At 41.8% G+C, this 17,387-nt stretch overlaps 1 protein-coding gene across 11 annotated transcripts in view; it reads left to right on the top strand.

Moving 5' to 3' along the window:
* Positions 1-17,387, top strand: part of plekha5 (pleckstrin homology domain containing, family A member 5) — a 183,435-nt gene that overhangs the window by 161,104 nt on the left and 4,944 nt on the right. For 4 of the 11 annotated variants that reach the window (XM_047574958.1, XM_047574957.1, XM_047574968.1 and 1 more), the window contains 15 exons: positions 223-303; positions 3,115-3,177; positions 3,260-3,340; positions 3,431-3,583; positions 4,812-4,913; positions 5,002-5,110; positions 5,411-5,454; positions 7,148-7,345; positions 8,307-8,442; positions 10,412-10,533; positions 12,353-12,544; positions 12,667-12,786; positions 13,926-14,045; positions 15,088-15,233; positions 17,013-17,173. In XM_047574958.1, coding sequence (XP_047430914.1) covers positions 223-303; positions 3,115-3,177; positions 3,260-3,340; positions 3,431-3,583; positions 4,812-4,913; positions 5,002-5,110; positions 5,411-5,454; positions 7,148-7,345; positions 8,307-8,442; positions 10,412-10,533; positions 12,353-12,544; positions 12,667-12,786; positions 13,926-14,045; positions 15,088-15,233; positions 17,013-17,173 — 1,828 coding nt within the window. The remainder of the gene's footprint in view (positions 1-222; positions 304-3,114; positions 3,178-3,259; positions 3,341-3,430; positions 3,584-4,811; positions 4,914-5,001; positions 5,111-5,410; positions 5,455-7,147; positions 7,346-8,306; positions 8,443-10,411; positions 10,534-12,352; positions 12,545-12,666; positions 12,787-13,925; positions 14,046-15,087; positions 15,234-17,012; positions 17,174-17,387) is intronic. The other 7 variants (XM_047574965.1, XM_047574962.1, XM_047574959.1 and 4 more) reach the window with 3 other exon arrangements.

The following is a 17,387-nucleotide window of genomic DNA, read 5'->3' as shown; positions in this document are numbered from 1 at the left end:
GAATCACACTTGTGTCACACACAACACAACTGCAAACCAGACCACCTCCAAGTTCAGAGTTCAGAGATCGGATCTCTCAGTTGTGTCTCAGTCTTTTACGTGATTGGATCGCACAGATCTGTTCTTTATGCAAGATCTGAACAGGCCCTATGATCCCTCTTTCAACACTTACAGCTTTGTTGTTACACCCTTGTATCCTCTCTCTCATTGGTGCTCTGCTAGACGAAGGAGAATGAGCCTCTAATCTTCATGATACACACTATGATCGAGAACTCTGCACCAAGGCCGCAACTCTACCAGCAAGTAAGGTCTTTGGCAGGTTCTGGCTTGAGTCACTGTGAAGGCCGTTCATTTGTCAGCCGCCGTTGCTGAGTCACAACCTTGTCATGGGATTTACATGTCATCCGTTCATTTATTTTTTTCTTTAAAGTTTGCATGAGTTGAGCAGCATTGTTGTCCTTCACACCTAAGTGAGAGTTGTGTGGCTTTGGCTCAACAACGGGGAATTAATTACCCATCTGATTATACTAAAGAGTCTTTTTTTTCTTTTTCAGAAAGTGAAAAAAGAAACATAATTTAGAAAATACACTTTCCCTTTTGCTACCTTGCCATAACCTTCAGGTTGCACGGGGTTTGTTTTCCCAAATCAGATATCTAAATTGATTTTAACTTAATTTCAAATTGATTGAAGTGGAGCAGACCCAAGCCAGACCTTTGCCATGGTCGCCCAGTAGTTGTGTATCCACACGCTCCCCGCTTTATCAACCTCTTGTTTTACCACTTTACCAGTTGTTTCTCAATGATCCTTCCCAAACGCAACCCAGCAGTTTTTGAAGTGTCTATGAAGTTATCTTCAGTTTCAGCATGTCTCATTTCATTGCTTTCCCTTCTTAATGCCACTGGAAGTGACCTTGAATGCCTTATGGTGTAATGATCCCTCATTATGGAACATTCCTCTCATCGTCTGTCTTCATACAGCACTGTTCATTGTTGGATATCACGTTGGAAACTTACGCTGCTTTGATGTGTTTGCCCCAAAGGTCAATTTTTTTCAGATGTTCTGTGGCTCTGAATAAGAATGATTGTCTTGCTTTATAATGTTCTAATGTCAATATGTCTTTCAGAGAGTGATGTAGTTAGCCAAGAGTGACATAGTTAGCCCATTTTTCTATCATAAAGACTGATGCACATTGTATGTTGGTTGATTAAACTGTCCACAAATAGAACTGGATTTTAGAAAGTAAGTCTTTGTAAAGGTGAAGCCACTCAAAACTGCAAATGGCACACATACCTTTCAGTCACTGCATCTCGAGCTTGGATTTGAATCTGACAAGCAGCAGTGCATTTATTCATGACTTACCAGAAATTCTGGAAAAAACTTGCAGTAAGAGGAACAGCAAGGGCCCACTTTAATGTAGCTGCTGGATTTCCTCTGTGTGACTTTGTGCCATCGTCTCTCTGCTGGATTTCCTGGAATGGAATATAACATTGCACGGTGTAAAATTCATCCTTGTGTAATTGTAACAGTGGATTTTAGCACTTTATTGCAGGCTGTGAAAAAGTTGGTACTGCATGGCCTCATCCATCACTTTAGCCTGACACATTTTTTTCTTTTTTAAAAGGCAGAGGGCTGCATTGGTCTCTGCTGCGTATTTTACATATATGCAGTGCAAGAAGGCTGCTCTGTTACATAATGCTCCAGTGCTAATTGAGAGTTTTTGGTCAGCAGTTTGTGAGCGGATAACGAACAAACTCATGAAGAGACATTTTTCTCCCCCTTCATATTGGCATTTATCCCTTCCTGTTGGTACTTTACGTGTACTGCTTACTGTGACTATGAAGACACGCTTTCATTCATCCGTATACAGTGTGCTGCTTGTCCCGACCATAGACTATATAAATATGAACAATGCAGCCCCACTTCCTCCCATTGGAGCCTGCACAGAATGGTCCAAGAGTGGAGCCACGCTGAGCCGCATTATCGATGACCTGCCAACACTTCCGCCACACTCACTCGCATTTTTGTTTATGTAATATTGCACGTTACTCTACCTACCTGGTAGTCATGATGATGTCACATCAAATGGATGCCAGAACAAGCATCAACATTACATTGACTACCTGATATCACAGAAACCATTCTAGGAAACAAAAATGACACGTACTGTAGTGTTTTAGTTTTGCTCATGTCCCGAGCTGTTGTCCCATTGTCCATCTTTATTTACAGTGTATGGTCCACACCCTCTGAGAAACCATAGCACCACAAACCATAGCAGCATCTACTGAATTCCCCAGAAACAGAAAAAACAGCACAGATAATATAGGAGATATTGCATATATTCAACTATTTCTCTACTCTGTTTGATTAGGAAAATAAACATGGTCAAGACAGATCAATAGAAGTCATTCATTACATTAAAGACACTGTTGAGCTTACAAAAGAATGGTTAAGCTCATGCAGACTATTGGTCTCCAATATCTGGTACCTACACCTTGCCGGAGAATTATGTAGGTTTTATGGCTACAAATAACACCTAATATAACAACATTCTCTCCCACTAATCAAAGTGTCAACTAACTAACAACAAATACTACTTTTTTGGTGTTTCCTTGACTATTTTACTGCTCATACTGCCATTAGCCTTTTTGTATACTGTCAAAAACTGGGGCTAAGTGAGACTCAAATTTTAAAAGCAGAGATATATAATACTTTAGGGCTTAATTTCATCTTCATTGCCGTGCATCAGTCTTCCCAGGCTAGAAATGCCTCTGTCTTTCTCTACATTCTAATATTCAGCCTCAGCATCCCCTGTAACACCTGGGTAAACAGCTTCAAGGGAAATTAAGAGGGATTAGTGAATATGCACTCATCCCTTCATCCCCTCACTCAAACTCTGGAGTCAACAACCGGAATATGAAGATTTTTTTTTCACAGTCAGTTCGGGGGGAGGGGATCACTTCAAGTGTCGACAAATTACATTTTAGAAACAATAGTCATGCCATTGATTAACACATCCATTGACGGACCGTATCCTTTTCCCCAGCCGTTTGGTGTTGTTGTTGTCGCCCCCTGCTGCACCTCTCTGACTGTGCAACTTTTTTTTTTTTTTTCAGGTCACTCCAGAGGACTACAAGGACAGCTCCTTCACCCAGCACACAGACGAGGCTGACATAGATGTAAGGCCCACGGTGCTTTCAGTGAGACACTGTAAAGTTTAGAAGAAAGTTTAGTTGATGCGCCTTCTCATTTGTGCGTCAGACCAAGCTGAGCAGGCTCTGCGAGCAGGACAAGTCATTGAGGATGCAGGAGGAGAAAGTGCAGCAGCTACACAGAGAGAAGGTACAGTTCTCAGCGTGCGCGTTCCTCTTTTTCCGTGCCTGCGGATTCTCAGATGTGAACTAACAAGTGCTTGTGTGTTGCGCGTGGCAGCACACTTTGGAGACAGCCCTGCTGTCTGCCAGTCAGGAGCTGAGTGAACAGAGTGGCTCCAACGCCGCAGCCACACAGAGCCTGGTCCAGCAGAGAGACGTGCTGCAGAACGGCCTCCTCAGCACCTGCAGAGAGCTGTCCAGAGTCAACACCGTGAGCACACTCACCCACACATCAACACACACGTCGCAACGGGACAGGCACAGGGTGGTTTACTGATTACAGAGTCAAAGCTGTAGTGAAAGTTATGACTGGGATTGGGTTGAGTGTGTTCTTTTGTTGAATGCAGCAGCAGGTGAAGGAAGTGCTCTCAGTCACGGTGTTACAGAGTTTATTCTATAGTAACCAGCTGAGTGTAACAGTGAAATGTATTTCTGTCCTACTTTTGTGGAAGCCCATTTTTAGCGGCAGTTGAGAATCATTTTTTTTTATCAATAACACAAGTTTATCATGATTAAAAGAAAACTTCTTGCCAAGTGATTGTTGTCTTTTTACCACATTTTGAGAAGAGTTTTCAAAATTTTCGTCCTAAATTTGACTTGAGTTTGATGGTGATTGTCTTGATTTTTGTCGTTCTCACTGGCAGGCATGGACTTTCTCTGCTGAGATTTAAAATTCATGACTGTCCACTGATTGTACTTGAAATTTACTGTTGGCACAATATCCGGTATTGACTTTCTGTAGGATTTCTGTAGGAAGAGAGAACATATTCTGTTTGTAAAACCTGAAGTGTTCGCAACCTTTTGGCAACATGGGAAAACTGCAATTTTAGATCAAAGATCAAATTATTGTTGTTGTCATCTGAGCACACATGCCTAAAGCTGGCCACTTGAGATCAGATAGCCCAAATCTGAAATTAATGTGAGATCTGAACAGGCTTGTACACTGTCAAATGATTGTCCAAGAGACAGAAGAATGTCTCACTGTCATTGATCAACTGCAGCCAGAGAACAGGATGAGTAAAATCTCAGTGCTGCCAATGCTTTAATTAGCACTTGTGTCTGGGCTGTCATGGCTAAAAAAAAAAAACAAATACATGAATAAAAGTGGAAATTACAAGCCACAATGCAAGGGTGTCAGTGATCAGGTGTGATTATGTACCACTTATAGTGTGGTGGTTGTGTGGCTGTTATATGTAGAAAAATAAAATGAGGAATTAAAGCAGTAACAGCAGTTGAATGTTTAAAGCCTGATCACTACACAAATAATTAAAGGAGAAAAAAAGAATTTCCAACTGTGTAAGGCAAACTTTTCAGAAGACATAAGAGAAACTGGGGATTAAAAAAAAGTATTAAGACACACATACACGTCAAGGACGCACACACAATGAAATCAGGGGCACACACGCTGACCCTGTTGTTGGATGATGCCCTGGTTTTAGGAGCTGGAGCGTTCCTGGAGGGAATACGACCGGCTGGAGGCAGAAGTCTCTCTGGCCAAGACCAACCTGCTGGAGCAGCTGGAGGCCCTGGGCAGCCCACAGGTACACACCACACACCCACACACACACACACATTTTATAAGGTAACTAAGCTTTGAAAGCATTTGTGCTTGGATGTGTGTGTCCTCAGACAGAGCCTCCTAGTCAGCGGCACATCCAGATCCAGAAGGAGCTGTGGAGGATCCAGGACGTGATGGAGGCTCTGTCCAAAAATAAACCACAGCGGAGCACAGACAGCGGTGAAACTCTTAAACTGCACCTCCAAAAAAAAAACCACATGCCCAGATTCTTTTCACAAGCACCTTTTCTTATTTGTCCTTGGTGATACTGTGGTTAAACTTACTTATTTTCCCACAAAGGTTTTGAAGAAATGGAAACATTACATTCATGTAACATCTAGTACACACTATGCATGGATCTGACACATTCTGGTTCTAAAATGTTACTTGGCAAATAAACAAATCCTCAACATGTGTTAACAGATGATTTTACAAGGGTCTTTTGTGATGACTTCTCTCCATATCCCCTGTGTTTAACAGGTTTTCCAGGATCCAAACCTCTCTCCAGTCAGCAGAAGAACGAGGTGAGGCAGCGTTCTGGTCCACGTTACACCACATTCACACTCTCGGATGATTCACACTGACTTTAGCCGCTGGCTCCAGTTATGTGTATTAAATGTTCAGATGTACGTAACATGGGTGTAACAATATGCACAGTCATCTGCACATGGTGGCAAGCTAACAATGTGTTAGACAAAGATATGGCATGAAAGTAACTGTCACCAGGGAGATATGGGCAGATTGTGTGTATGGGTTCTCTCCAGAGGGTGACATTTTGCCAGTTTCATATAAATTGGATATTTCACATTGTTGTGAACACAGTGTTTTGTTTGGATTGGTATCCCTCGCATCGAGCTGCTAGAGATTTTAGCCTTATCTTGAACCCCTCACATTGACCTTTTATTTGTTTGTCACTTGACTGACACAGTGTCTTGATCAAGGGAAAGAAAATCCCTGTTGATGTGTTTTCTCCAACAGTTCAGGCTCTAGAGTTGCCCGTTTAACGCCAACTTTTGATTCCGAGAAACACCTTAGTGGATCATTTACTTCTCTTCTGCCCGTCACTGTCAGTGTTTGTCTGTTTTGGTTGATTTTTAAACAGAGAAAGGCGTCGTAGTGTCTTTCAGTTCATTGTTTGAACTGTTATGAGGATAGTGAAGCATTTTGCAGCCAAATACATTTTTACTGAGGAGATACTAAAGAACAAAAACAAAACAAAAAGGGGAGGGACTTTTCACTGAGTGACAACTAATCAACAGAATACTCTTCAACAATAGGACAGGTTAGTCTCTTGACATGTCGAATTTTACCAGACTTAACTACATGTGAAACTGAACGCAGGCACCCAGTAAACTCAAGTGTGACCTTAAGATGTTACATTTGTCATACTTAACTTCTATCTTTCTAGTCTAACTTGGTAGAAGGCACTTTACTGCTCACAATGTCAAGGAACATTAATGTCTAAGTCACCATTATATAAAACATACTGTAGATAGATAGTTCTTCATGTTTTTTGAGTTGTTCCTAAAGTAATTTTGTTTATGTGTCTGTGTCAGGCTGCATCCTGCTGGGGATGGCTGCTGTGTCATTGCTATAGGTCTGGTCTATGTGGTGACATAGCAAGAGCTTATGAGCATACCAGTGTTGGCGGTTAGATTCTAATGAGAAGTGGGGAAAGGATAGCGCCTTAATGGTGGAGCAAATAGACTTCTGATGGAAACTTTAGCTGATACGTCCTGGACAATGAGAATGACGTGGAGATGGGAGGAGGATGATGACTGAAAGGCAGAGTGCCAGGGCTGCAATGAATATAAAGTAGGGGGACTTGAGACTGATTCCAGTGATCATTGGACTATAGTAGAGATGTTGAAATGGAGAATGAATTGATTTTGACAGCGTAAAGTATAAGCAGAAGTAATGAAGAGAATGAGAGCAGTAGAAACCAGCAGTATGTGTAAGCAGATCTTCCTAACTGAACATCTACCTGAGCGTCTCGTATAATCTCCCCACGTTTCCAGCATGTGTCAAGTCAGCTCTGCCTCAAATGGCAGTTCATGTAAATGTAATAACGTTAGCTTTGTCTCAGCCCACCTTTAACGTGTTCTTGACTTCCCCAACAAGCGGGCTGTTCATAACCATAGACCTTGTATTTCATTTCGTGGTGGAAATGAAAGTCATTTTTCATGGACTGAGACCCGCTGTGCTAACTGTCAACAGGCAGTGACGCTGCTGCCACTAAGTCCTCTCAAGGAGGGGAGCGGCGTGCCCCCCCGCCCGCCCCTCCCTCAGTACTACGACTCATCAGAGCGCCCCCCTCACGTGCCCCCCCACACCTCACACCCCGGTGGCCGACTGCCCCCCCATATTCACCGCCCTGAAGACCGCAAGGCCGGCGCCAGGAACGGAGCGCACAGCGTAAGAACTGCTGAAAGCGTCCATGCCACCCCAACCCATCTGCCCCCTTGTTGACCACCATCCATAAGCACACTGACCCACCTCCTCTGCGCTCCTCATTTGCCCGGGTTCTATGCGTGCCCAGCCATGTTTTCCTTCATTTCTCTCATTTCCATGCTCCATCCTGAAAGGCTGAATTCATATACTGGCACCGTGAAGTGACTCATTCCTCAACCGGTTTGGATAAATGTAATTCATTTCAGCCCTGTTATTTCTCCCCGCTACAAGCCATAATCCATCCAGCCGTACTCTGCCTCATTCAGACCTTCCCTGGTCACTAATAACATTATTTATGGTTTATTTATTTTTTATTTGGGTTTCGTCTTGTGTTTCAGGCTGCCTTGCCCTATTCTTCGAGTGTGTACGCTGAAGTAGAACACTCCTGTCCATTTTGGATGCTTTAAAAGACACAAACATTAAAACAAAGATTCTCAACAAACCATCAAAGTTTTAGATGCTTTGATGCATGCTTTCTTTTTTTGCTGGCATCATTTGCTGTAAGATTTCTCGATACAACTAGGTGTTGCAATCCCTAACAATTCAGCACAGAGCCTAACTAGTAGTGGGCTAGGGAAATGTTCTGTGGGGTAATGGATCCAGGTTGAGGAAAGGGGCGAGCGTCCAGTTACATTGCAGCCATTTAGTGAAATGTTAAATATCTCAAATATCTCATAAATTTGGTGATTTATTGGCTAATCTATAATGTGCCCTGAATCAGTTATTGTCTTACTTCGCTGATTTTTAATACTTTAGCAGGATTTTTAGTGTGTACCCAAAGAAATGGAACGCTATTGTGGTCTAAAATGTGCCAGCTAATGTGTAAAAAGTTTGCCCAGTACTCCACTTTGTGTGTGTGTGGCACATGGCTGCTAAATTGTGTGTATTCTCACCCTCGGGGCGTTGCTTTTCCCTGCCCTCACAGCAAGCTCCAGACTATCGGCTGTATAAGAGCGAACCTGAGCTCACCACCGTGAAGGAGGAAGTGGACGAGGCCAACGGCGAGGACAAGGACAAAGCCGAGGCGTCTGCTGAGAGCAAAGACACTGCAGCCTCAAAAGGTACACCGAGAACGTTTTCACTAAAGCAAGGAAAAATAGCCATAGAAACAAATTTGTCAAATATGACATCACCAAGCTTCTTCAAACCACTGGGTATGTTGGGTTGGGCTTTTACTGACTGATAACATGTCGGCTACACAATATGTTTGACTGATAAGATTATCACTGACAGATTAGGCCCTTCATCATAAATTCTAGCTGTGAATGGATAGACATTATAGTCTACTCTTTAATCCTCAAACAGTCTCTGCTTTCTGTCTTTCATAATTTCAGGCGCCAGATCCGATCTCAGTTTCTTGCTTTGTCTGCTAATAAACCCAGACATCATCTGGGGAGCAGTAGAATATTTTAACAGCTGATGTCTAATGGATCTCTAGCGCTGCTCTAGAACCAAGAAAAGCGCTAGACAACTCCTAGATGGGGGTCTAACAACTGCTTAAAAAAAGCGATGGACGCCTCATTGTTACATACCTGAACCAAATCGACTGGTTCCCTTCAAGAGGAGGTGACTGTTAGAGCCGGACCTTGTTGAGAGCAGCACTGTTTGTATGTGTGTTGTGGAAGTAAAGATATGAATGATCATTGATTCATACAAAGAACGAGTAGTTTGCATTTTGTTCTCCTCATTGTGCACAAAGTTTAGGTTATTATTATCCCCTGCTTGATGGATTTACTAGACACAGATGGCTTAGCTGTAAGAGGAGACACTGCCTAGGTGTTTAGCGTCACAAAAGGAGACCTTTCACTATTTCTGTGTGACAGTAATGTGGTTTAGATATGGTCATCTTTTTGATGTGTATTCTTAGCTGTGGGAAATTAGCCAATCATATGATAATTCCTGTCTTTTGACAGTGTCTTTTGAGATCCACCCCGCCACTTCGTGTGGTGAGGTGTTGTAGGGATCTCCCATTGTATACAATATACCTTGAACCTTAAACCCTTCAGTTGTGTGTGATTATTTATGCGTGTGTAGTGCGAGTGCAATATCTTTTAGAAAATAATTTACACCACAGTGTGCATCCTGGTTTTGGCACACACATTATTATTTACTGATCTCCTCCCTGACGTTAGTCACACCTGGACAAAACTCAAATTATAACTCCAACCCTAGAATTTTTTTATTCTTTGTTAACGGTAAGAAATGGAAATAAAGACATCGGTGATTGAGGGAAGTCATGACCACATTAATATATGAACACAAAATCACTCTCATATTAAGTACTTTCATTTGTACATTTTTACTTAGATTTATTTATGTATTTTTAATTAGTTAACAGCTACAAGGACAGAATATTTCAAAATGTTCTCATTACGTCTTTAATAGCGGCCGTATGTTTTTTCCTCCTCACACAGGAGCACCTCTGAGTATAGGAGGTCTTAATCTGACTCAGGGTGCATTGCGTTCACACATGAGACCCAGACCACCTCCAAATGTGGTCAGAGATCAGATCTCTCAAATGTGATCTCTGCGTTTTGGGTCGTTCACACCTGTCTTTTACGTGATTGGATCGCCCAGATCAGATCTTAATGCAAGGTTTGAACAGGCCCGAAGTAACAACAGTAGCCCCAATAGTAACCATTTTATTTTAACTGCTATGTGCTGTAAAAAATGGCCTCAATAATATCATTTTGGAAGCTTTAGTGTTGTCAGACTGCAGCACCACCAAACACTGTTATGTTCGAGTGGTTAATTAACATCAGCCATAGTCTCTAAAAGCGGCCAGGTTCAACAGGGTTAAAATCAGTGGGTGCAGTCAAGTCAAATTGGATCTCATTTGTTCAACATACTTTTCCACCTGCAAATGAACTGCTTTTGGGTTCCTTTGGGCAAATTGTCAAAGATCAGACACTATCAACCGTAACATTTGTGAACTGGAGCACAGATAAATGCTCTTCTACAAACCAGCCCGACAGTGCTGTGTGTTTGCTAATGTGTAAGCAACAATGATCCTTTCTGTGTCTCCAACAGTGCCCTCCTACCCCGTGGGTATCGTCCCCCCCAGGACCAAATCTCCCATGAGCCCTCCTGAGTCCTCGACCATCGCCTCCTATGTCACCTTGAGGAAGACCAAGAAACCTGAATCCAAATCTGTAAGTATGGCCTTTAGCATCAACAGAGGCATCGAATAAAAGTTTGTGATGAATTGAACCCATTTCATATGAGCTAATGTGGCAGAAATAGCTGGAAGGATTGCTGTTTTGTTGGATTTTTGTTAAGGCGCACTTTCCAAAATCCTAAATCTGCTCCACCAGGATGGCTACTCACGTCTTTATTTGACACGCTAATTCAGAGAAGGTAGCATTCTTGCTTTGGGGACCAATTTTGCTCATATTTCTTGTTTCCCCTTTTGCACAGCTTCTTTTTTTCTTTGTTTCTTTTCTCTTTTTTTCATCTCACAGCTGTTTCAAGCTCATGTTTAAATCTGTCTCCAGCTCAGGGATGATTTAAATGTCATCCTTATCTTCTTTGTGTTTGTCAGTGGAACAAGCAAAAGCCTTGTAATTTGGGTCAACTGTATCTGCTATTGAACGCATTAAACTAAGTGTAGCATTTGTTCCCAGAAATGGGTTGAAACCATAGACTGTATATAAATATGGACAACACATCGTCACTACCTTGCTGTGACCAAACTGAGGCTATTTGCCCAGGATGACGGGCAGTGCCATCTTGCGAGTCTGGAGCCATGTTTCATTAACACTTCCCCCTGCTCTACCTTCAACAGTTACAAAGAAACACTGGACAATAATACAATGTACTTATTTATTTTTTCCTATTCTCGCTGTTCTTCTGAAACTTATAAGAAGAAGCGATACTTGAACATGCATCAGCATAATATTAGTAACCTAAAATTATCCTTAAAGGATATGTATTTGACATGTACTTTTGTTTTAGTTTGGCCCAAGTCCCATCCACTAACATAGATAAAGTGGAGCTTATGACCTATGTACTGCGGCCAGACACCAGGGGGAGCTCTACTTGCTTTGACTTGATTGTTGAGGAACTGGTCCACCATCCAACTTAATACAGTCTATGATTGAAACCATGAAAAATTATCTGAAATGGAAAGTATCAAATCCTTAATTGTGCAGAAATAATGTTTCCCGCGCAATAGTTCCCATTAAAAGTCTGTGAAAGTCACTGCGAATGTGTTCTTATCACGCCCACACCAGTAGCTTCAAATAACTTTAAAAAACAACTTTTGAACATTTGACAGTTTACATGCATTGATCTGAGTTACAGTGCCAGTAAATGTGTCTGCTGAAAGACGTTGCCGCAGGATTTCCTCTGCTACATCAAGGTTAAAAACAACACTGCAGATAGAGATAAAGCTGTGAGGCATTTACCCGAACACCAGATCAGATGTAGATGTCCCTCACGGCCGCTGCGCCTACACTCACCCACGATGTTACTACGCTCCGCTGCTAATCCATCCATATGGGCTGTACCGTACGACCTGACTGTGAACACTCACCCACAGATTTAAAAAGGCATGGGTTCAGCTCCAACCTGTGAAAAGAATCATATAAAACAGAGAGAATGCTGACAGATTTGCCATTCCAAGGGAAGATAGATGGTCATTAGGAGTCATCCTCTAGAGGGCTGCAGTACATTTCATAGAAATCCAGGTAGACACCTCTGATTTGGTCTCATCAGTAAGCTGGGGGTTCCTGTGTATGTGTATGTGTATATATATATATATATATATATATATATATATATATATATATATACACATACATATACATACATATATACAGGTAAATTTTGAAATGTCTGGAAACTGACAGTTTAATCTGCTTGTGGTACACAAACAATAGATTTTGAATCCATCTGAAAGATCATTTAAATACTTACGTAGGCAGTTTAATATGAGAAAAAAGCAACCTTGTAACCTTGAGTATTGCGCAGGATCGGCCCAGGAGTGCAGTGGATCAGATTGGATTCGTGGAGCGAGAGGTGGGCAGAACGAGGATGAGCGTGGAGGAGCAGCTGGAGAGGATAAGGAGAAACCAGCAGGCCTCGTCGCTCCGCGAGAAGAAGAGAGAAGTGCCATCCCGCTCGCCCTCCTTCAGCAAGGAGAACCCGTTCGTTATCCTGCAGGTGATGTAATTCACAACTAGACAGCTGTTTTCCTTTTCCTTAGTCTTGGAAAACTGTCAGACATTTTCAGTCTGGCTGTTATTTCAAAGTGTGCGCGCGCGGCTGTGTGTGTGTGTGTGCAGAGTCGCGCCCAGGCCGAGGGGGCTTGTGCGGACCCCGTGGAACTGGAGGCGGCCCTGCAGCAGCTGAAGGTGGCTCACATGGCGCAGAGCAGGACGGAGAGAGAGCAGGCTGCATCACAGGTTCATAGGACGACTCAGTCACACTTCTTTATATGATGTTCTAACTGCAAGCATCATGCATTAGATTTTCATCCTAGACAGATGCAAATTACTGGGGCAAAGAACCATATTTTGTAACTTAGGCACACATTTTAAATTGTGTCCCTGTCCCTCTCATTGCGGTTAAGAAGCATGTGGTTTTCATTCAACCAATCACAGAAGATCAAGGAAACATTCTCAGATCTAATCAGAGTCAAATGTAGTCTGCTAGGGACACATTTAGGGAGGTAGGTACCATTAAGATGTGGCCTAATGTTGTGTAATGTGATAATGTTGACTGAATCAGCACCACTGTTCTAATGGTCTAAATATATGTTTGCATTTGTTTACCACAAGGGCAAGGAACCATATATGCTAAATTTATTCATCTCGATTTTCTCCATGAAAAGTTTTTCGCAGCTGTACTCTAATATGCACTATTATTGAATTAGATAAATAGAGATTACTTCATTTATCTGAGTGAGACATTCACAATTGAATGAGAAGGTGTGTCCAAACTTTTGACTGGTGGTGTATGTATAAGTACCTGTCATCTCAATAGTTGTGTTTCTATTGCAGTTTTTCACAAAATAAGTGATATTTCTGAAATTTCGATATAAGGTACAATAGCACTTGGTACGTGCTTCCATTGAAAGGTGTTTTTCCGATGAGCTGTATCTCTCAAGTCTCGTCTCGCAATATCCCATAATTCTCTTAAATTCTTGTCACGCTGAACTTCACTTTGAGGACGATGGACTGAAATGAACTGGTCACATGACTTCATGCATCTTCTCCAGTGACAGGGAAATGTGAAAAAAGTGTTTCCATCGCACTTTTGAGATAAACGCTTGTTTCAGTACGTCTAGAAAAACCCCATCATGAGAGTCTAACAATGTTTTAGTGATTTTTGAGAGGTTTTTCAAAATGTAGGCATTTCCATTCCAACTTTATATTGCAATATTTAGGTTTTGTGCATTTCTAGTGGTAATGGAAATGCAGCAACTTATTCCCATTCCGTATGTTGCTCTTTTTTCATCAGTGTCAAGCTGGTGATAAAATCAGGCGTCACTCACTTTTGGATGCACCAACTGCTCATGACATGATTCTGTTTCAATCTGCAGGAGGCGCAGGGAGCGGAGGAGACGAAGAATGGCAAGCGCGAGGAGGTGCAGCAGGACAGGGGCACTGCCTTGCAGGGTACGAAGGAGCCACAGGCTGAGACAAACAGCATAGACAATGAGGTACTGCTGACAGTTGATATTAAATGACTTGATATATCTTCAGACAATAAGAGAAAGTGCTGACTGTCTAGAGAAAGGGAGGATGGGAGTGGTACAGTAGGCTCTATATATTATCAGGCATTTTGTAATGTAAATGTAGATAAATGTTAAGTTAGCTTCTAACAAATTAAAGACATGGCAACCATTGAAATAAGAGCCCATGCAGAGTGGCTCGCTGTGCTGGTAGTCAGCTGGTACAGTAGCAGCTGCAGGTGGAGGATAATCACAGGAATGCTGCCACACAGTTAAATTCATCTTCTGTAATCCTGGCCCTGCCTGCCACGCAGCAAATAATCGGCCATTGTGTCTGCGTGTGTAATCTGGGACAATAACAGGGGATTTGTGAGAACACGGAGGAAGCCAGGTTGGCTTTAAGGGGTTTATCTCCTGGATTCAGCCAGTAGTGGTAGCTGGGTCTGGGCTGCTCTCCAGTGCGATGCCACCCCGGAGTGTGCATGTCACCCTCATTCCTCAGCAAAGGGAAAACCACTGGCTTTTTCATTCAGTCAGTCATTCATTCATAATTTGAATTATTTTCTTTATCTATTACATTTCTTTTTGCTCATTTAGGGTTTAACTTTCCATTTCTTTTTGATTTTTAAATCAGATATCCCATATTCCTACTACCCATACATATATTTCTGTATATTTGTCATAAATTAAGATTAAGATTAAGATAGTACTTTATTGATCCCCATTGGGGAAATTCAAATGTTACAGCAGCACAACCGTGACCAGAAAGAAATGAAAGAATTAAAGAAATTAAATAGGACAACAACAAATGATCTTAGTGATAAGAAAATCAAGTATTGGGGACATAAATGTTTCCTGTCAACAGGCTCGTGCTGCATGTAACACCGCTTAGAAGACATGTAGTTATTGTTTCCGTCGCTTAAATGTGGATTTTTAAATTTGAATCATTTCTTTTACCGGTTTTGCTTTTTCATATGCAATATCCAGCCCCATAAACTCTCCGCATTCTAATAAAAGTGTTCTTTCTCAGCTGTGCGAAAGCCAAAGGGTAGTGATTGTGGACCTGGGCACGGAGCCTCGGCGCGTGGAGATTGTCAACTTTCAGCCGTTCGAGGACGATGAAAGCAGAGAGCACGATCTGACCAGCTCGCCCACAAACACTACCACTGAAAACAGGTGCGTGGGTGATCTGGTACATCCATCTTTGTGAGGGACCAATAGGAGCTGGAGACCTGGGCAATAAGGACAGTTGTAGAAAGTGAGGAGGTCATTGTCTGTCCAGTTCTTCTTACATGAGCAATAAACTAGTTCCGGCAACAGAGCCCACACACAACTCCTAAGAAATATCTCACTGCCAGGCAAATTAGTTCTAAATACGTTGTGTCTTAGAGTGTGTCCTGGAGACTACAAACAGGTACATCAAGAACTTAAGGAAGATTTTAAAAAGTTAGTTAAGATTGCGCTAGGGAAGCTCCTGACTCCACTTCATGCTCTAAAATTCTTTTACTGATGGATTTGGTTTGAAGGTAGCATGAGACAGTAGCAGTTAGACGTGTCAAGGGGATATCTTCCAATGACTCTTTTAGTTAATTAATACTACTACTAACACTACACTCTGCTCTACCTCCACCAGCTACAGTGTTGCACTTGTTACAACTCTTACAGCCACACGGGACCGTTTTACGGAGCGGTTGCCATGGCGAGTGGCAGTCACCATTATGCCACATCCTGTTTCCATAGTGTCAAATAACTAACTAAAACTAAACTTATCAAACAGAATTGATACTTGACCATGCATCAATATTATATTAACTAGCTGAAATGAGAGACCATCCTTTAAAAAGAAAAGTGTACTTGACGTGTACTGTAGTGTTTTTGTTTGGCCCAAGTCTCATCCAATTACATGGAGGGGGTGGAGCTTATGACCTATACTGAAGTCAGTCACCAGGGGGATCTCTATTTGCTTTGGCAAGATGAAGAGCGTTGTAATAAAAAATAAATAAATGAAAAAAAAAATATATAGCTGAAAATTGGTCTGGAGTCACCCCATTGTGAACTGATGGTGCTTCGCCAAAGATCTGAGGGGCCAATCAAATCGTTTGAATAGGCTTTATGTGGTGATAGACGGAGGAGTAACAACTTATTGGCTGTAGAACTTTCAAATTGTGTGCTGATGTACTGTATTTTTCTCTTTGTATCAGTTGAAACCTCCGATAATGAAATCCAGATGACTTGTTACCAGATGCATATTTTGATAATATTTTGATATTGTAAGTTAACTTAATAACCCATATTGACAAACTAAAATATATATTTTTTGGAAATTATTTTAAATTCCTAAATATTCAGGCCTGTAGTAATGTCCTGTGTAAACGGCTCTTTGTCGGCAGACTTGACATGCCCTTGGGGTAAGTCTCTCCAGGCTTTAAACACCTTGGTTTAAGCCGTCGATCCCACTGATTGAATTTGATTGAAAGCTGAAAATGAGTTTTTGAGCTTGATGGATTTGTCTTGACAGCTCTGTCCTGAAACAAGTGTGCAACGTTAAGGTTCCCGCTAATATTTTCTAGCATTGTCTATCGCAGAAGGAATTGTGACAGACTGTGGCACAAAAATGATATATTAATATCCCACTAGATCCACTGTATTGATAGTGTCGGCTTCCAGGAAAACTAAAATACATTTACATTTCAAGCATTATTTGTACGGTTTTCAAGAAAAAGATAAATGGATGAAAGATACCGAACACCATTCACTGGACGTAGGCGACTACACAGTGGAGCGTGTGATGCTGTGATATCACATCTTTAACTATCAACGTTTCACCAAAAAGAGGGAGACTGAGGTTTTCTCATCTCTCATGTCTGTGTCCAGTGTCAGGAATTACTGAGAGTTTTCGGCTCCTTGTCTGTGATATTTTTCCTCAAGTGTGACCCACTCTTCTGCTAAATGTAGCTTCCAGACTCCAGAGCCGGAGACGCCGAGCCCAGAGCCCAAAGAGGAGGAGACAGATGGCATGCAACAAATGAACAGAGAGGAGAACCTTGGGAAGAGCCTGGATTCATACAACCAGCTGACAGCGGACGACAAGAAACACAACAACAACATGCTGGCTTGTAAGTAGAGCTCCTGTTGAGAACAGATTCCATCTGAACTCAAATACACTTATCTTTTTTTTTTTCATTAGACAAATACACAATTGAGTGTGCACAGTAAGTACATATAATAAGTACACTCGGTAAATATTTAAGTTTTGGATGTTTTCTCATTTTGTTTGGTGAAATGTGGGGAAATTTAAACACAAAAAAGATCCTAACCATAGCTCTGCCC

The sequence above is a fragment of the Mugil cephalus genome, chromosome 22, assembly GCF_022458985.1.
Source record: "Mugil cephalus isolate CIBA_MC_2020 chromosome 22, CIBA_Mcephalus_1.1, whole genome shotgun sequence".
NCBI lineage: Eukaryota > Metazoa > Chordata > Actinopteri > Mugiliformes > Mugilidae > Mugil > Mugil cephalus.
This window is presented reverse-complemented; position numbering and strand designations above follow the sequence as displayed.